This window comes from Xenopus laevis, chromosome 1S (assembly GCF_017654675.1).
Source record: "Xenopus laevis strain J_2021 chromosome 1S, Xenopus_laevis_v10.1, whole genome shotgun sequence".
NCBI classification, from domain to species: domain Eukaryota; kingdom Metazoa; phylum Chordata; class Amphibia; order Anura; family Pipidae; genus Xenopus; species Xenopus laevis.
This window is the reverse complement of record NC_054372.1, coordinates 123,945,575-123,960,608: the sequence shown is the minus strand read 5'-3', so window position 1 is coordinate 123,960,608 and position 15,034 is coordinate 123,945,575. Positions and strand designations below refer to the sequence as shown.

The following is a 15,034-nucleotide window of genomic DNA, read 5'->3' as shown; positions in this document are numbered from 1 at the left end:
TATTTGAGGCTTTTTCTAATGGAATCTAATGCCTGTCAAAAACAACTCAAATCCTCTAATCTGAAGAATTTAATAGATATGACGATATTGATGCATTTTCCATCTGGATATTATGAGCCATGTCAGATGCATTACAGCATAAAAATAACTTAATATAGTAATCGTCTTCCTGTCATACTGGAAATGGGTCTTCATTTAAAAGTAAATATTTATACTGCTAGATGCAATATTTAAAGAATCCATTTCCGTTTTGTCATTTTCTACTTATGGAAAGCTGGGAAAGTACTGTGAACTTTTGTTCACTGCCCTAAGGTCACAGATACAGCAAAACTACACGAGAAGTAAAAAGATATTGAATAGCAACAGCAAGAATACCACAAGTAGAATATCACATAAATAGGGGTACTGTTCTCTAAGAATATAAATAATCACTTCTTTACTCTAATCTAAAGCAGAGACAGTAATTAGCAATGAGGTCCATTCTGTACAATAAAAGTTAAAATGTGCCAAAAAGTAACGGCAGATCTATCCTACTCATTCTGTATATGCACAAAGCAGCTCTATCCCTATAATATTTTTCTTTATGATTAAGCCTGCTACCCTGCCACTCCAAAGGATAGGGCCACACTGGTATACTTTTGCTATAATTTATGGGGTTTTTACCTTTAAATTGACTTTTAGGATGGTGTAAAATGTACTATTCTTATTCTTTAATTACACATTTCATTGTTTTATTTCTACTTTATCTGCTGCATCTATCAGCTTTCAAATGGCAGTAGGCTGTAAGGAGAGATACAGTAGATACAGTATGGACTAGATGAGTGATGACCTTTCCTTTATTCTGAGCTTTCTGGATAATAGTTTTCCAGATAGCAGGTCCCATTCCTGTACTTGTAATTTATCGACTTTACTTCTAAAAAGCTGAAATTAACCATATAAAGAATAAAATTGAAAAATATTGGCTATGCTTGCCCAATATTTGAAATATGCGAACTAACATTTTTGTCTTTTAAGATCATTATTTGTTGAATATTTGTTATTCTGTGCCACTTTTGAGCTTAAACTTGACAAGTCCTAAAATAATACAGTAACTCTCAGGGCTGTATTCCTGCAACAGTTTTTTTATGTTCGAATTTTCTGATTACAGCAGGTGACAAAGTGCCCCTTGGGATTTTTATTTGGAAGGTAGGATGACATGATGGAAGTTAATACACATTGGTATTGTTAAAGACATGAGGAGTTATGTAATTAAAGGCACTAAGTTTGCCCAGGGGCAGTAACCTATAGCAACCAATCAGCAGGTAGAATTTCCTGGTCACATGTTTAAAAGCAAACATCTTATTGGTTGCTACTGGTTACTGCTCCTGGGCATACTTAGTGCCTTTTATTACATGTGGGGAATGGAGTGTAATAAAGCAAGCATCTGGGGGCAAAAATACCACTTTAAAGCAGGGGCGGAACTACCGGGAGAGCAGGGGGTCCCTGACTAGTGCTCCTTTTCTATAAAAACACACAGGCCCAGGGTACATTCCATGTCATCTCTCTGCAGCCATGTTTTGATTTTGGAAGAGTTATAAGATTTACAATACTGAACATGTGCCTAACAAATTGGTACTCTCCAGTGTATTTGACATTTTAAGTGCCTTAAATATGACATTTTCCAAGTATCTTAAAGATCCAGTAACATAGAAATTGAAAGGGATTTATAGTCATGTAAATATAATGTGCTGTTACCCTGTACAGCTACTACTATACTACTATATTTTATAAAAATAGGGTGCAGTGCAGTGACAGTCATTCAAGCTGTATAGGGCAACAGGACACATGTTTACATAGTAGATAAATGCTGTGTGGCATACAGTGGGTTCATTTCTTACATAGGAAGATACATAGGGGTCAAAAGCCATTTGTGGCTCTCTATGGTACTATAAAAGAAAAACATCTGTCATATAAAATAGGACGTGCTGCCAAGAAAGTATATTTGCGGGTGCCCTATCAATAAAAACAATCTTGAAAAAAACAAAAATTCACTTTCATTATGTTACTTGACCTTTAAAGCAACCTATTGTGATCTTTCACTTGTTATTCAGCACAGACTTAGGCAGTGTTCAATAGTTTCTTGCCACATACAAGATATTGTTTTCTATATATTTATGTATTTAATGGTTTGCTGTATATAAGAGCATATATGTTATTGGGAATGAATCCCTTTAATTCAATGAATCATTTATGATGCAAATTCACGTTTTAGCATCATTACTAATGGCATTTAATTACGCACATTATTTTTGAATGCAACAGATTTGAAGTGTATCATTTTGTTGGACTGTTCCTCATTAGGAACTCTGTTGACCAAACTGGCGTGACAAATTGTAAACGGTTTGCTTAACTCAACCAAGTGATTGGTTTTGAATGATACTCCTTGCAGCAATGTAACATTGTATAGCCAACAAAAATAACCATGAGAACTATTTTCTAGCATTCAGAATTCATAAATGACGCGCATATGATTCTTTTAATCCTTCTTTGATTTGCAACATCTTATATACAGTATAAACAGAAGAAACCATGGAAACGTTGGCTCTTTAATCTCTACTCATGTGAAGTGCAGCAGCAGAAGACTGAAATATTAAACAGTACTTGACCTAAGACCTCATCAAAGCTCATGACATCACTGAATGGGCCCTGTATACATGAGAGTAAAGGAACTACATTGTTATTAGAGAAAGTCTACACACTCTCTCATCTGTTCAAAAAAGTGTGGTTAACCTCAAAAATATTTCCTAATAAACTAAAATTATTGGACATGCTTCTGTAAACCCCTGTTGTAAAGATGCATTTTTGAAGAACAGCAAAACAGATAAATTGTCTAGATGTATATATATATATATATATATATATATATATATATATATATATATATATATATATACACAATATCTATGTTAGTATACCGATAGATAGACATGTATGCCTATATGTATAGTGAGAAACACCCTCCATTGTTAGAAGACTCCTGGTGATCTATTTGGAACATATACATACTGGGTGTTAGATGGTGTTGAAAGTCCCTGCTGTGTTTTATATATTCCTGTAATGTACTGTATAATAGGAAAAATCCCAAGTCATCACCCCTCCAGCCAGCAACCCTCTGATGTTCACATGATGTAGCATACTTGCAAAATAACCATTCCCACGTGCACAATTGGCATGTACCACAATTCAGTTATAGGCTGATGCTGATTTTGAGATTCTGCCCTTGAAATCACAAGGTTGGAAAATGATTTGTAATCATTTCTATCATTAATGAATGTACTTTGTCCGGATCTTCCATTTTCTATGCTTCGAAAGGCAAGATTGAATGACTTTAAGGAGCGGTGACAGCCGCATGAAATTATAGCTATTTCCTTTAATTTAACTTATAAAAGTATTTGTTCTTATAAACAATGGCTGGTGAGTCAAGTCAAGTCAACCATAGATCATGTTAAACATTGTAAAAGAAAAAAAAAAAGCCTTACATTGTAGCAAGGCAATCATTTAGACTGTCATTATCTACTGCTGGTGCTGTCTCCATAAGAATGACAAAGCCCTCTTTAAAGAGACAGTTATCCTGCAATTTTAACTTTGTGATCGATAATTGCAGTTGTGCTGAGCTAACAAGAACTGCATTGTGTAGCCACTGCATGTTTATAGAACCAAGTAAACTTTGGGCCCGGTAGTCATTATGTATATAAATAGGAGGCACGCAAAGTAACAACAAGATTCATGTTTAAGAGAAATGGGAGCCCCCTGAAGGTACATCCATTCACTGCTCTCAGAGTTGAAAAAAGCACATGTATATGAGCTAGGAGGTGAGGCAACACTTGGGGAGATGCTTAACCAGGCCATATAGTGCTTAACTCTCCAGCACTTAAATGGTCACTGTACCAAAATTGAAATTTATTTTGCCTTTAAATGAATGAAAATCTTGTTTTAAATGCTGTACTCCCTTTCCTTGTGTTCGCTACCTAGTTTATGTGAAAATAATGTGACTGATTAAGCTTACAGTTGCAGTATTGTATAAGTTTCCATTGTTCTGTTGTTTTTTTTATATTAGTTTGAACTCATTAGACCTACATTAAAACATTAGACCTACAAACTAATGAAGCATAAATATGACTTTGGACCTGACAGCCCTTTGTAAAAATAAGGCTTTCCTTTGTATTTTCCTTGTATTCCAGGCATGATGCCCACTGTAAAAAAAAAATAAATAATTTTTAGATTTGGGAACCTTGGGAGGAATTCAGGTCTGTTACTATACAGAACTATGCTCCTTAATGTCCACAGTATGGGCGTCCTACATTTTAGAAGATTAAGGGGGTTTTGTAATAATAGGCACTAAGTTTGCCCAGGAGCTAGTAACCCATAGCAACCAATCAGCAGGAAGCATTTACTGGTCACCTGTTTAAAAGCAAACATCTTATTGGTTGCTATGGCTTATTGCTCCTAGGCAAATTTAGTACATTTTATTACATATGGGGGTTAAGCTTGTAATTTAATGTTAGATTGAAACTGTTACTCCAAAGTGCCTGAATTATTACTGTTTGCAGTTGATGTTATGAAGTATACAGTATATGCACCATGACTATTTGAAACATGTTAACATTCTATATTTATTTATTTGCTGTGAATATGAAAATGTAAATAACCATATCAAAACTATTACAAAAAATCATTTTTCGAAACTCTCTGAGCAGTACAATTCTCCTTGAACTGTGATCTTTTTCTATATCCAACTTATTTTAAAGGGACATTATGCAAAGTAGTTTTAGATGTGAAAAACATGATTTTTATTTTCAATTCTATTCTACTGTGAAGGTAAAACAATACAAGTTTCATCCATAGTTTTCTCATAGTAATGTGCAATTTTTCTACTAATTTTGTCAGCCATTAGGGGGTTATTTACTAAAACTTTTTTTTCTCATATTTTACAAGAAACAAACGCCACCTATATTCTAAACTTTTCTAGTTGATATACTTAAATACCTCAAGTTTATAGGCTTTAAAATCTTGAATACCTGAATTTATTACATTTAGCAGCAAAAACCAGCTTCAAACACTCCAAAACTCACAAAATTCGTGAAGGTTACAAACATCTTAAAATGGTTAAAGGGACATGTGCCATTGACTTTTACATGAATTTGAAAGGTTTTAGATGGAGTATTTTTGGAATCAGACTTTTAGCATCTTTGGGGCATAATAAATCTTGAAAATTTCTAATTGTTTTTTTTCTCAAAAAATTCATTTTTTTTTAGTGAACAAAACACAAATTTTCAGATAAAAAAAAAAAACGAGTTTTATTAAACAACTCCCTTAGACTCCCCCTTAAGGTGGCCATACACCGGCATCGGATAGTTGATGCGGTCCTATGATCCATTGCCGCCGATTTCCTTTGTATAAATCGATCATTTGGCCCATTGACCCTATATCGCCTGCCATTGGTGGGGATATCAGGGAAAGATCCGCTCATTTGGCGAGGTGCTTTAGACTCTAGAGAAAATATTTAATTGTATCTCAACTGAAGCAGATTGGCAGTTTACACACGGATAATTCAACACAAATACGCATATCAATAAAGCTTTCTGAGCAGAATAATCATGCACATCTGTTCTAAAAACAGTGAAAACTGTAACCACATTTAAACTCATTATTTTTATTCTATATTTGTAGGCCAACCCTGTGCATAATAATATGTGTAAACATATTATTTTAACAGAGATTGCTCATCATTGGCATCAGTCCCTGCCCCTGTAGCGCATATGTGCCCTTTAAAGCATGACAGATTTCTTTTTAGCCAAGAGAAACCAGTGTTTGGGAATGATCCTTTATGCACACCACAGGCTAACAGAGGAGATAAAACAGAGGAGGACTTATATATCCATGCCAGAGACAAGTAGGGAGCAGTTTAAGTAAGATGATGAGGAATGATAAGCGTGCTTTAGGATTTAGCAGGTTTGGGATAGGTATCAAGTAAGAAATTAAATGATTCCAGCTTTGGTGCTTCTCAGGAAATTTTGTTTGGCAATTAAGGCTTTTTAATTGCATACATAGCAGTGAAATAAAGCCCGGGTTGCTCAAGGACAAACGACACTCAATTTACTTTACCACTGATCTGCAGTGAGTGCCATATGTATAGAAACATACATTTGTTAAGCTTGTTGTGCAATGTGATATACTGATCCTACATAAGATTACAAATAAAAATCATTTATTAAATTATAAAAATCTGTGATTTTTTTCCAATCACTAACAGAAAATAGCAATGCTCCAAATTCGACATAATTCAGCAATCATTGGCATTGCTTTCACTGTTTTTTTTACATCTAAAAAAGCTACTGTGACATCTGCTAAACATAACGATGTATTAGATTTACGCAATGCTTTATACAGGGTGTGTATGGGTTTTCATAAAGCACAGAAGAGTGAGGGAAGCCTTCTGGTTTGTGAGTATAGTTCTTGTTTTTCATGAAATGTCTAATCGTACTATACAAATAAAGAACAGAGCTGGTGGGCAAAACACATTGAGTGAACAGCTTGCCCAAAGCACACTAACAAAGAACAGCCTGCCCTGTGCTTCCAGATCTGGCCTACAAGTGACAGATTACTATAGATAAAAATGGTAACTATGCCAAAAGTTTTCAAGTGACATTTACATTGCTGAAAATGCAATTATGTTAATGTTAAGAGTGCCACGAAACAGTGCTCATGATTAGATAAAACTTGGTGTTTTCACAAGACAACAGATGTCCTGACACCTGAGCCCTGGAAGTATAAACTGTCCTGAACCAGCCCTGCCTAATGAACAGCTTTGACAATTAAATCCTGTTCACACAGTTGTCTGCAAGCAGGCTTCTTTACTTGACACCCGTAGGGGTTCGTTTCTGACAAATTGCATATTTGAAATGTATACTCACACATTTTGGTGCCATAATCCACTCCCTGTGCCTGAACCCAGGCCAAAACTGTTTAAGCTGACCTTAGATGCAAAGATCCGATCGTTCGAATCCTCGAACGATAGGTCTTCCCATCTCCCGACCTGCCAATAACCATTCAGATCAAATAAAGTAGTAAAAGAACAGATCAGCCGATGTTCTGCCCCTGACAACAATCTTACGAAAGTTATGTCCGACAAAAGCTTGTGACAGTCTCCCACTAAAAATCGTACAACCGGCAATACATGCAGAGATATTATCATATTAGCATCTAAGAAGAGGCAAGGTGGATGGTTTAGCTGAAATGTTGCTGCAATAACAACTGTGGAATTAGGTTCAGGGGGGCAGTCTGAGCGGTAGGAAGCATAGTGGCATCAAAGAGTGAAGTTAGAAATCACCACAGTACGCTAGAGTGAAATACCGCCGCTCTCCATTCATTTCTATGGGATTTTTAAAGGAGTATTTATCAAAGAGTGAAACTGAAAGTTCACCCTTTGATAGATACGCCTTCAAAAATCCCATAGAAATGAATGAAGAGAGGCGGTATTTCATGCTAGCGGACTGTGTTTATCTCTAGCTTCACTCTTAATAAATATACCCCATAGAGAGGACATTGCAACTGAGGGGGCCTGGGGAATGGTTTGGGGGGGCCCTGAGGCTGTAGGTCCAGTGGGCCCTGGGCCCCCCAGTCTGACGCTGATGTCAGTATTAGACTTCAAGCTTTAGATGCCTTTAATGACTCAGCTTGACTGAGTCACTTATATTAAATATTCTACGTCTAGCATTATTTCAAATGATTGGGCTTTCCAGACAAACCATTAAACTTGCAGTAGCTGATGTTCAGGCTAGCTGAAAGGCCACACTGTACTGATATAACTCATATGCCCTACACTGTATTAACTTAAATAACTCTAACTATAGAATGCAGTCCTACGCTACATCACGTTGGCCAATGACTCAAACAAAGTGATGACTTAGTCACCTATAGTTGAAGTCATCCCTCAAAATAATTTTCTTGCGTTTAAACTGCCAAGAATTGGGTAACTCCCAACACCGCATTCAACTAAGTGGATGTGCTTCTTTCTATTAGGGCTGATGACACCATACACACACTGAACAAGCTCACAGGCCAACCACATTTCCTACGTTAAATAATCAACTGTAGGTCCCACAAATGGCTTGATGGTGGGAAAATTCAGGCAGAAATAACAGAACCTAGCAAAATGAATGAACTGTATGTTTATTATTGTTGCTGCTTTTTCTCTTTTTGTTGGTCCAATATTGGTCTGTGTATTTTTTCACCTTCTAGAAAACTCAGGAACGGTACCCTGCTTACATCAAGCTTTGTGCATTACTTCATGTACAGAGACCTGGAATTCCCAATATAATATAATGTCACTGTCACATAGTGAAACATCTGAATATTGTTTTCTTTGTACATATCTTGCACTCCTGAACCTTTACAACCTTTGGGCATAAATGAACATAAAGGGCACATGTCACAATGTTCAATGTGATCTGTTCATACAAAAACATTCCAGAAATCGGATGCTTTGTATTAAACAAAACAGCGGAACAGCCCTGGGATATCTGTTGCTTTTCACTAGTGGTACAGTGACTGTTCCTAAAAAAAGTTAATTCCAACAATTGTTAGATATCTCTGATATCTCGGCATTAAGTAAACATGGAGCTGTGCTATCACCAATACCAGTCTACTGCAACTATACTACTACAGGTCGATAAGTAAGAATTATTGGCATGGCAGTACAGAATCAGATGGTTGGGAATGAGTTTTCTTCACACCACAGACAAGTCCCTGCATCTCCAGAGGGCGGCAGTTGGATGAACATCCACGTGCGGGGAGGAATGTCAATAAAGCTGCATTCTTTCTCTCAGGTCAGAAGGTTTGTCATTAATTGAGACAGAATGCAGAGTAATATAATGAATGGATTCGGCTTTGTGCAACTCTAACACAATGTTGCTCTCATTTTGCCTGTGACAATAACTCTTGCACCTTGTGCTCCTGAAATCCCTCACTCCACTCTGGGGGCTGGGGACATGGTCCTACCCAGATACTGGAGCCTTTCATGGGACATGGGAAAATAGAGATTACCACAGGGAAATAGCTCTCAATTCACAAATGGTGACAATACAGTAAACTCTTTGATAAACATGCCCCTACAACCCCATACTAGTGAATAGAGAACTAGAGAAAAACTGCAGTGAACTATGTTTTCACTCTTTTGCTAAATATGCCACAAGGCAAGATGGGACAGACTCCCCAGTGTCAGAGCGACAGCCCAGCTTGCCCCACACACCCGTAAACGTAGAATGAATGGATGAGTCTGTTCCCAGAGTGTGAGTGAAATCCAGCCAGGACTTGAAAAGATGCCCATACCTGAATATTGCAGGAGATCTCCGTATCGTCCAGCAAACGGATGGTGCACCTCATGTCCAGGTTTAAAGATCGCAGGCTGGCAGTCCGCAAGCGCATCATCGTCATAGTCCCCTTCTTCCTCGGGCACTGGCAACCAAACATGCATCCCACACAAGCCGGTGCTCTCAATAGAAGGGACGAAGGCTCTTAGCCTTTAGCCAACAAGATGCATCTCTTCCCACCTCCTCCTTCCCTCCCCTCCCTCAGAGGAGTAATGGTGGTGGTGGGGGTCTGGGAGAGCAATTGCCAGTGAAGGGCTGAATTGATGTTGATGTTGGTTAGAAGAAGAAGTAGGAAGGAGGGGCGGCTAGAGGGGAGTTTATGGCAAAGCCCTGCTTCCCTTTTATCCTTTGGGATTATGGGAGTGTTGCTTCTGCCTCTGCTCCTGCTGCTCTGAGAGCGAGGCTGGGTTTGCAGTCAGCTGTGTGTGTGTATTGTGTGTCTGTGTGTCTGTTTGTCACCTCCCCAGCTGAATGAGAGGAGGGTGTGTTAAAAAAATGGCTCACTTATAAATATGTTCTAAAATATATATATTAACAGCATTGTGGTGGGAAGCTGCTTTTTTTCCAGAATCTCATTTTTTCAGAATCATCATCAATTTGTCTTTGTTATTTTAAAACATCATAGAAGAGCATTTTTCCAGTCGCAACATTTCTGTGGCATGTATTTAAATGTATGGCAACGAAACTGAAGTAGTGAGTTTGATTAAGTGTGCAGCTCAAGAAGCACACCCAGCGCCACTAGAGGTCCCATGGTGGGGGCCCAGTGAGGCGTTGTCTGATCAGAAGTTTCAATATTTGTTTATGAAAAGTGTCTTATTCTCAGTGTTCAGGGAGGCACTAAAATGATTGTACCGTGGGGACACGAGTTGCCTCACTGTTGTATGTAGAGAGCTTTATTGGTTTATACTGACACTGAACACTAATAAAGTGTTACTAGATAACACTGGATTTTTTTAAACATGTCGCTGAATGTTTTGTGATTTGTGGTAACCTTATTATATATCCTGTTTATTTTTACATGCACGGATAGTAAATTATGAGACTATGTCAAATTTCCTTCCTTCCTTGTAATTCTCCCAAGGGTAGTAGTTGTGATATTGCAGTTGTTCTGAGCTATCTCCATTAACATTGTAAGTACATTCATTTAATTATCTGTACAGGTCAATAAAAGCAGTAACTTTCTGCTACTTGTATAAATGCAAATTGACAGGGTAGGTGTTCTGCAACTGTGTCCTTAAGGGTTAGTCCACACGAGCAGATTCGGGGAGATTTAGTAGCCTGGAGACTAATCGCCTCTCCCCGAACTGCCTTTGCGTGTGGAACAGCTCATGATCTAAAGCATACCACAACATCTATAAAACATGGTGGAGGCAGTGTGATGGCTTGGGCGTGCATGGCTGCCAGTGGCACTGGGATACTAGTGTTTATCCATGATGTGACACAGGACAGAAGCAGCCAAATGAATTCCCCAAAGTGTAAAAAGACCCCCAGAAAAATATATATTTTTGGAAAGCACATATTCTGCCGGATCAAACAATACATCTTTCTATACAAAAGCACCAAACAGCAAAACTATACTAAAGATACATAATAATAAACAATAATGCAGGGATAAAATTGCAATATAACCATAAAAATTGTGTAAATCAACGAAATAACAAAATAACTGATCCAATAGCCTAATTAGTGGCCAAAATCAATTATCCAATAGTCACGCTGCCAAAATAACTAGTTTTTAGGCAAAAAAAAAACCCCAAAAGAAAATGGTACAACGAATAAGTTAAAAAAAAAAAAACCTGTTTGTGAGTTTTTGTGTATACATGTTTATGCACTTCTAAAAGTTGTCTTAGTATGTAAATACATGTAAATAAGTGTACAAAAGGGAGCAAGTGTGCTAAAATAAATTCCAATCTTTACTAAAATGTGTGTGTATAAGTGTATAAATGTACTGTAAGTGTATGTAAGTGCATGTAAGTGTGTAAAAAAATGTGCACTCACCGTTTTTGTAGCAGGAGGATCACTGGAATCGATGGAGGGACCCTGAACAGTGTGTCTGCAGAGTTGTTGCGCAGCAGGAAGTGAGTGGGTGGGTGTGCCACGTGGAGGAGATAAGGGAAGTAGCAGAAGCGCAATGCATGGCGCATCTGCTACATTGAAATCGGGTCTCCGACAATCACGTCGCAGATCCGAATTGACAGCCCCCCAGCCTCGTTGCCCAGGGGGCTGTCATCCCTTCTGACTCTTTGCAGAGGCGGCAAAAGAAGCCGATGCAGGGAGAAGGGCTCATCTGCTGAAAATGTACGGGGTACGTGCTTGGCAGTCTGAGCCCTGAACCACCAGCACGTACGCCGTACGTGCTTGGCAGTTAAAGGGTTGAAATACCCAACAGGGATACATCAGATCTAAGGTTTGGTTCAGGAATATTTAAGCTTATGATTCATCAGAGTTGTTTCAAATTCTAGCAAACTAAATCCAGACTGTTATACTGCTTATGGACAAACATCATTTGGTTCATATAAAAACATGAAGTAACAAATTAATTTGCCTACCTACAGGGTGCATTTATAGAGGTTGTTTATCTTCGAGTTAACTTTTTAGCATGATGTAGAGAGTAATATATCTTTGTGAGTTATTTAGCTTTTTATTCAGCAGCAATTCAGTTTGCAATTTAAGCAATCTGGTTGCTAGGGTCCAAATTAAACTAGCAACCATGCATTGATCTGAATAAGATACTGAAATATGAATGAAATATGAATGGGAGAGGGCCTGAATAGAAAGATGGGTAATAAAAAGTAGCAATAACACTACATGTGCAGCATTACAGAGCATTTGTGTTTTAGATGGGGTCAATGACCCCAATTTGAAAGTTGAAAAGAGTCAGAAGAAAAAGGCAAATAATTTTAAAAAAGTATAAAAATATATAATGAAGACCAGTGGAAAAGTTGCTTAGAATGAGCCAAGCTATAACATTCTAAAAAATACCTTATAAGTGTACCACACCTTTAATCTAACCAAAAAATGTATTTTTTGAGATCACTAAATGTATATTTAGCACAAGCTGTGAGCATATATAATATAGGTTTTGCAAACCAGTAGCTTCTTATTGCCTTATCTGGTTTGACATACAAGGTGAAACTGACAAGTTCAAATAGCGTGTGATTAGTAAATATTCCAGCCCTGCTCTGCTTTAAAGAATACTGCACATTTCCATGCTCTATTCTATTCCAGATATGGACAGTAAATTTGTAATGAAAATTCTTAGGACATGCCTATCAGTCAGAGAAATCACGGGAAACTGGAAACACAACTGCTGACACTGCTTGGCACATCTACTGGACTATAGCGCTGCTATGTAAGAGGCCTGTATTGTTTATTACATAAACCTGTTCTTGGTGTCAGGGAAGGGCTGACCTATGGGAAAATAGGGACATTTTTTTGTCTCACATTCAACTCTGCATACCTTCTCATTATCATCCCCTAAGGGTTTGGGTTGTCACTAGGGTTGCCACCTTTTCTGGAATAAAATACCGGCCTTCCTATCTTTGTCTTTTTTCCCTATTAATAACATTGGGATCAACCATCATTGTTACCGGCCAGGCCAGATGGCAACCCTAGTTGTCACAAGTAAAGTCTGCAGTGACCTAGCCATCTCTCAGTGGTAACCAGCTGTTAAGGTTGGAGATTTCTTAAAATCTTTGTCTTTTTTTTACCTTTGCGTTTTTTTATTATTTGTGGTTTAGCTATTTAGCAGCTCTCCAGTTTGCAGTTTTAGTATTCTGGTTGCTAGGGTCCATATTCCAGAGCAACTATTCACAGTAATATGAATAGGAAAGGACCTGGAAAGAAAGATGAGTAATAAAAAGTAGCAATAACAATAAATTACTTACTTATACAGCATTTGCTTTTTGGATGGGGTCACTGGTCCCTATTTGAAAGTTGGAAAGTGTCAGAAGAAGAAGGCAAATAATGCAAATAATTTAAAAAATATAACAAATAAATAATGAAGACCAAATTAAATGTTGCATAGAATTGTCCATCTTATAATATATCAAAAGTTAATTTAAAGATCAATCACTCCTTTAAAGGGCACCTGGTGGGTAAAAATGTTATCCCAAACCAAAGTTGTGGGTTAATAGAGCCTGCACTCCGGTTGGGGGAAACAGTACTTTTTTTAAGAACTGCCCCGCACCTAGGACACTCACACTGGAAGGGAGCTCCTGGTGTAAGTGGCCATTTCAGTTAGAGCCCATGTGCAAATTCGCTTCTGACGTCACACGAATAATGAGCAAGTCACAGCACTCCCTCATTATGCACATCCGGGTGCCCCAACATGGCTGCCTGTACCGGGAGCTCCCATAAATGAGAGACTGGAAGATGAATAGGAGAGGGCCTGAATAGAAAGTTATGCAACAAAAAACTATGAATAACAAATTATAGTCCCACAGGACAAGAGGCAGAAGAAGAAGGCAAATATTGTAATGCCATTAAGAAAAAACAAAACCCAGTTGAACTAAAGCAAACTATTTCTTTAAATTCTGTGAAAGTGCTGCAACCTGTTCATCTGAACTGAATACATTTTAAGGAACACACCAGCTACAGTATAAAGACACAGGTTTGTAGATTATACCCATGTCCCTGTCTCAAATCAAACACTATGCACAGTTTGTTAATAGTCTTTATTTTGTATGTTATTGTCCTACTTTTTAGGTTATAAACATTTTACTCAAACTGGTTGGTAAAAACTGCTGTTAAAGGGGTCGTTCGTCTTTGAGTTAAAGGGATTCTGTCATGATTTTTATGGTGTAGTTTTTAGTTCTAAATTACAATATTCACACTGTTCACATATGTATGTTAATAATTCACTCTAACATGTAAAATTTAATACCTAACACAACAAATGTATTTTTTTTTAGTTGTAATATTGGTGTGTAGGAAGCCATCTCAGGTCATTTTGCCTGGTCATACTGCTTTGAGAAAGAGCCAGCACTTCAGAATGGAACTGCTTTCAGGCAGGCTGTTGTTTCTCCTGCTCTAACTAAAGGAGTCTCAGTGGGACACGGATTTTTACTATTGAGTGCTGTTCTTATATCTACCAGGGAGCTGTTGTTAAATGGTTACCCCGCCATTGGTCTGCTAAAGGGCTGCTGGGGGGGGAGGAGAGGGGAAGTAATATCACTTCAACTTGTAAAGAGTGACTGAAGTTTATCACAAGTCACATGACTGGGGGCACCTAGGAAACTGACAATATGTCTAGCCCTTTGTCAGATTTGAAAATTAAATATATAAAAAGGCATTTGCTACTTTGAAAAATGATTTTAGTGCATAAGTTTCCTGGAGCAGCACTATTAACTGATCCATTTGGAAAAAAACATGTTTTCCCATGACAGTATCCCTTTAACTTTTAGTATGATATAGAGATATAGATATATTCTCAAGACAATTTGCAATTTTTTTTATTGTATTGTATTTGTAGTTTTTGTGATATTTGTTTTTTTTATTCAACATCTCTCCAGATTGGTATTTAAGCAATCTGGTTGTTAGGGTCTAAATGACCCTAACAACCATGCACTGATTTGAATAAGAGACTGGAATATGAATAGGAGTGGGCCTAAATAGAAAGATAA

At 37.6% G+C, this 15,034-nt stretch overlaps 1 protein-coding gene across 1 annotated transcript in view; it reads right to left on the bottom strand.

Moving 5' to 3' along the window:
• frmd3.S (FERM domain containing 3 S homeolog) overlaps positions 1–9,854 on the bottom strand; it is a 102,554-nt gene extending 92,700 nt beyond the window's left edge. The window contains exon 1 of the mRNA XM_018243867.2: positions 9,370–9,854. Within this exon, the coding sequence (XP_018099356.1) occupies positions 9,370–9,510 (141 nt within the window). The 5' untranslated portion in view covers positions 9,511–9,854. The remainder of the gene's footprint in view (positions 1–9,369) is intronic.
• Positions 9,855–15,034: the final 5,180 nt, after the last annotated feature.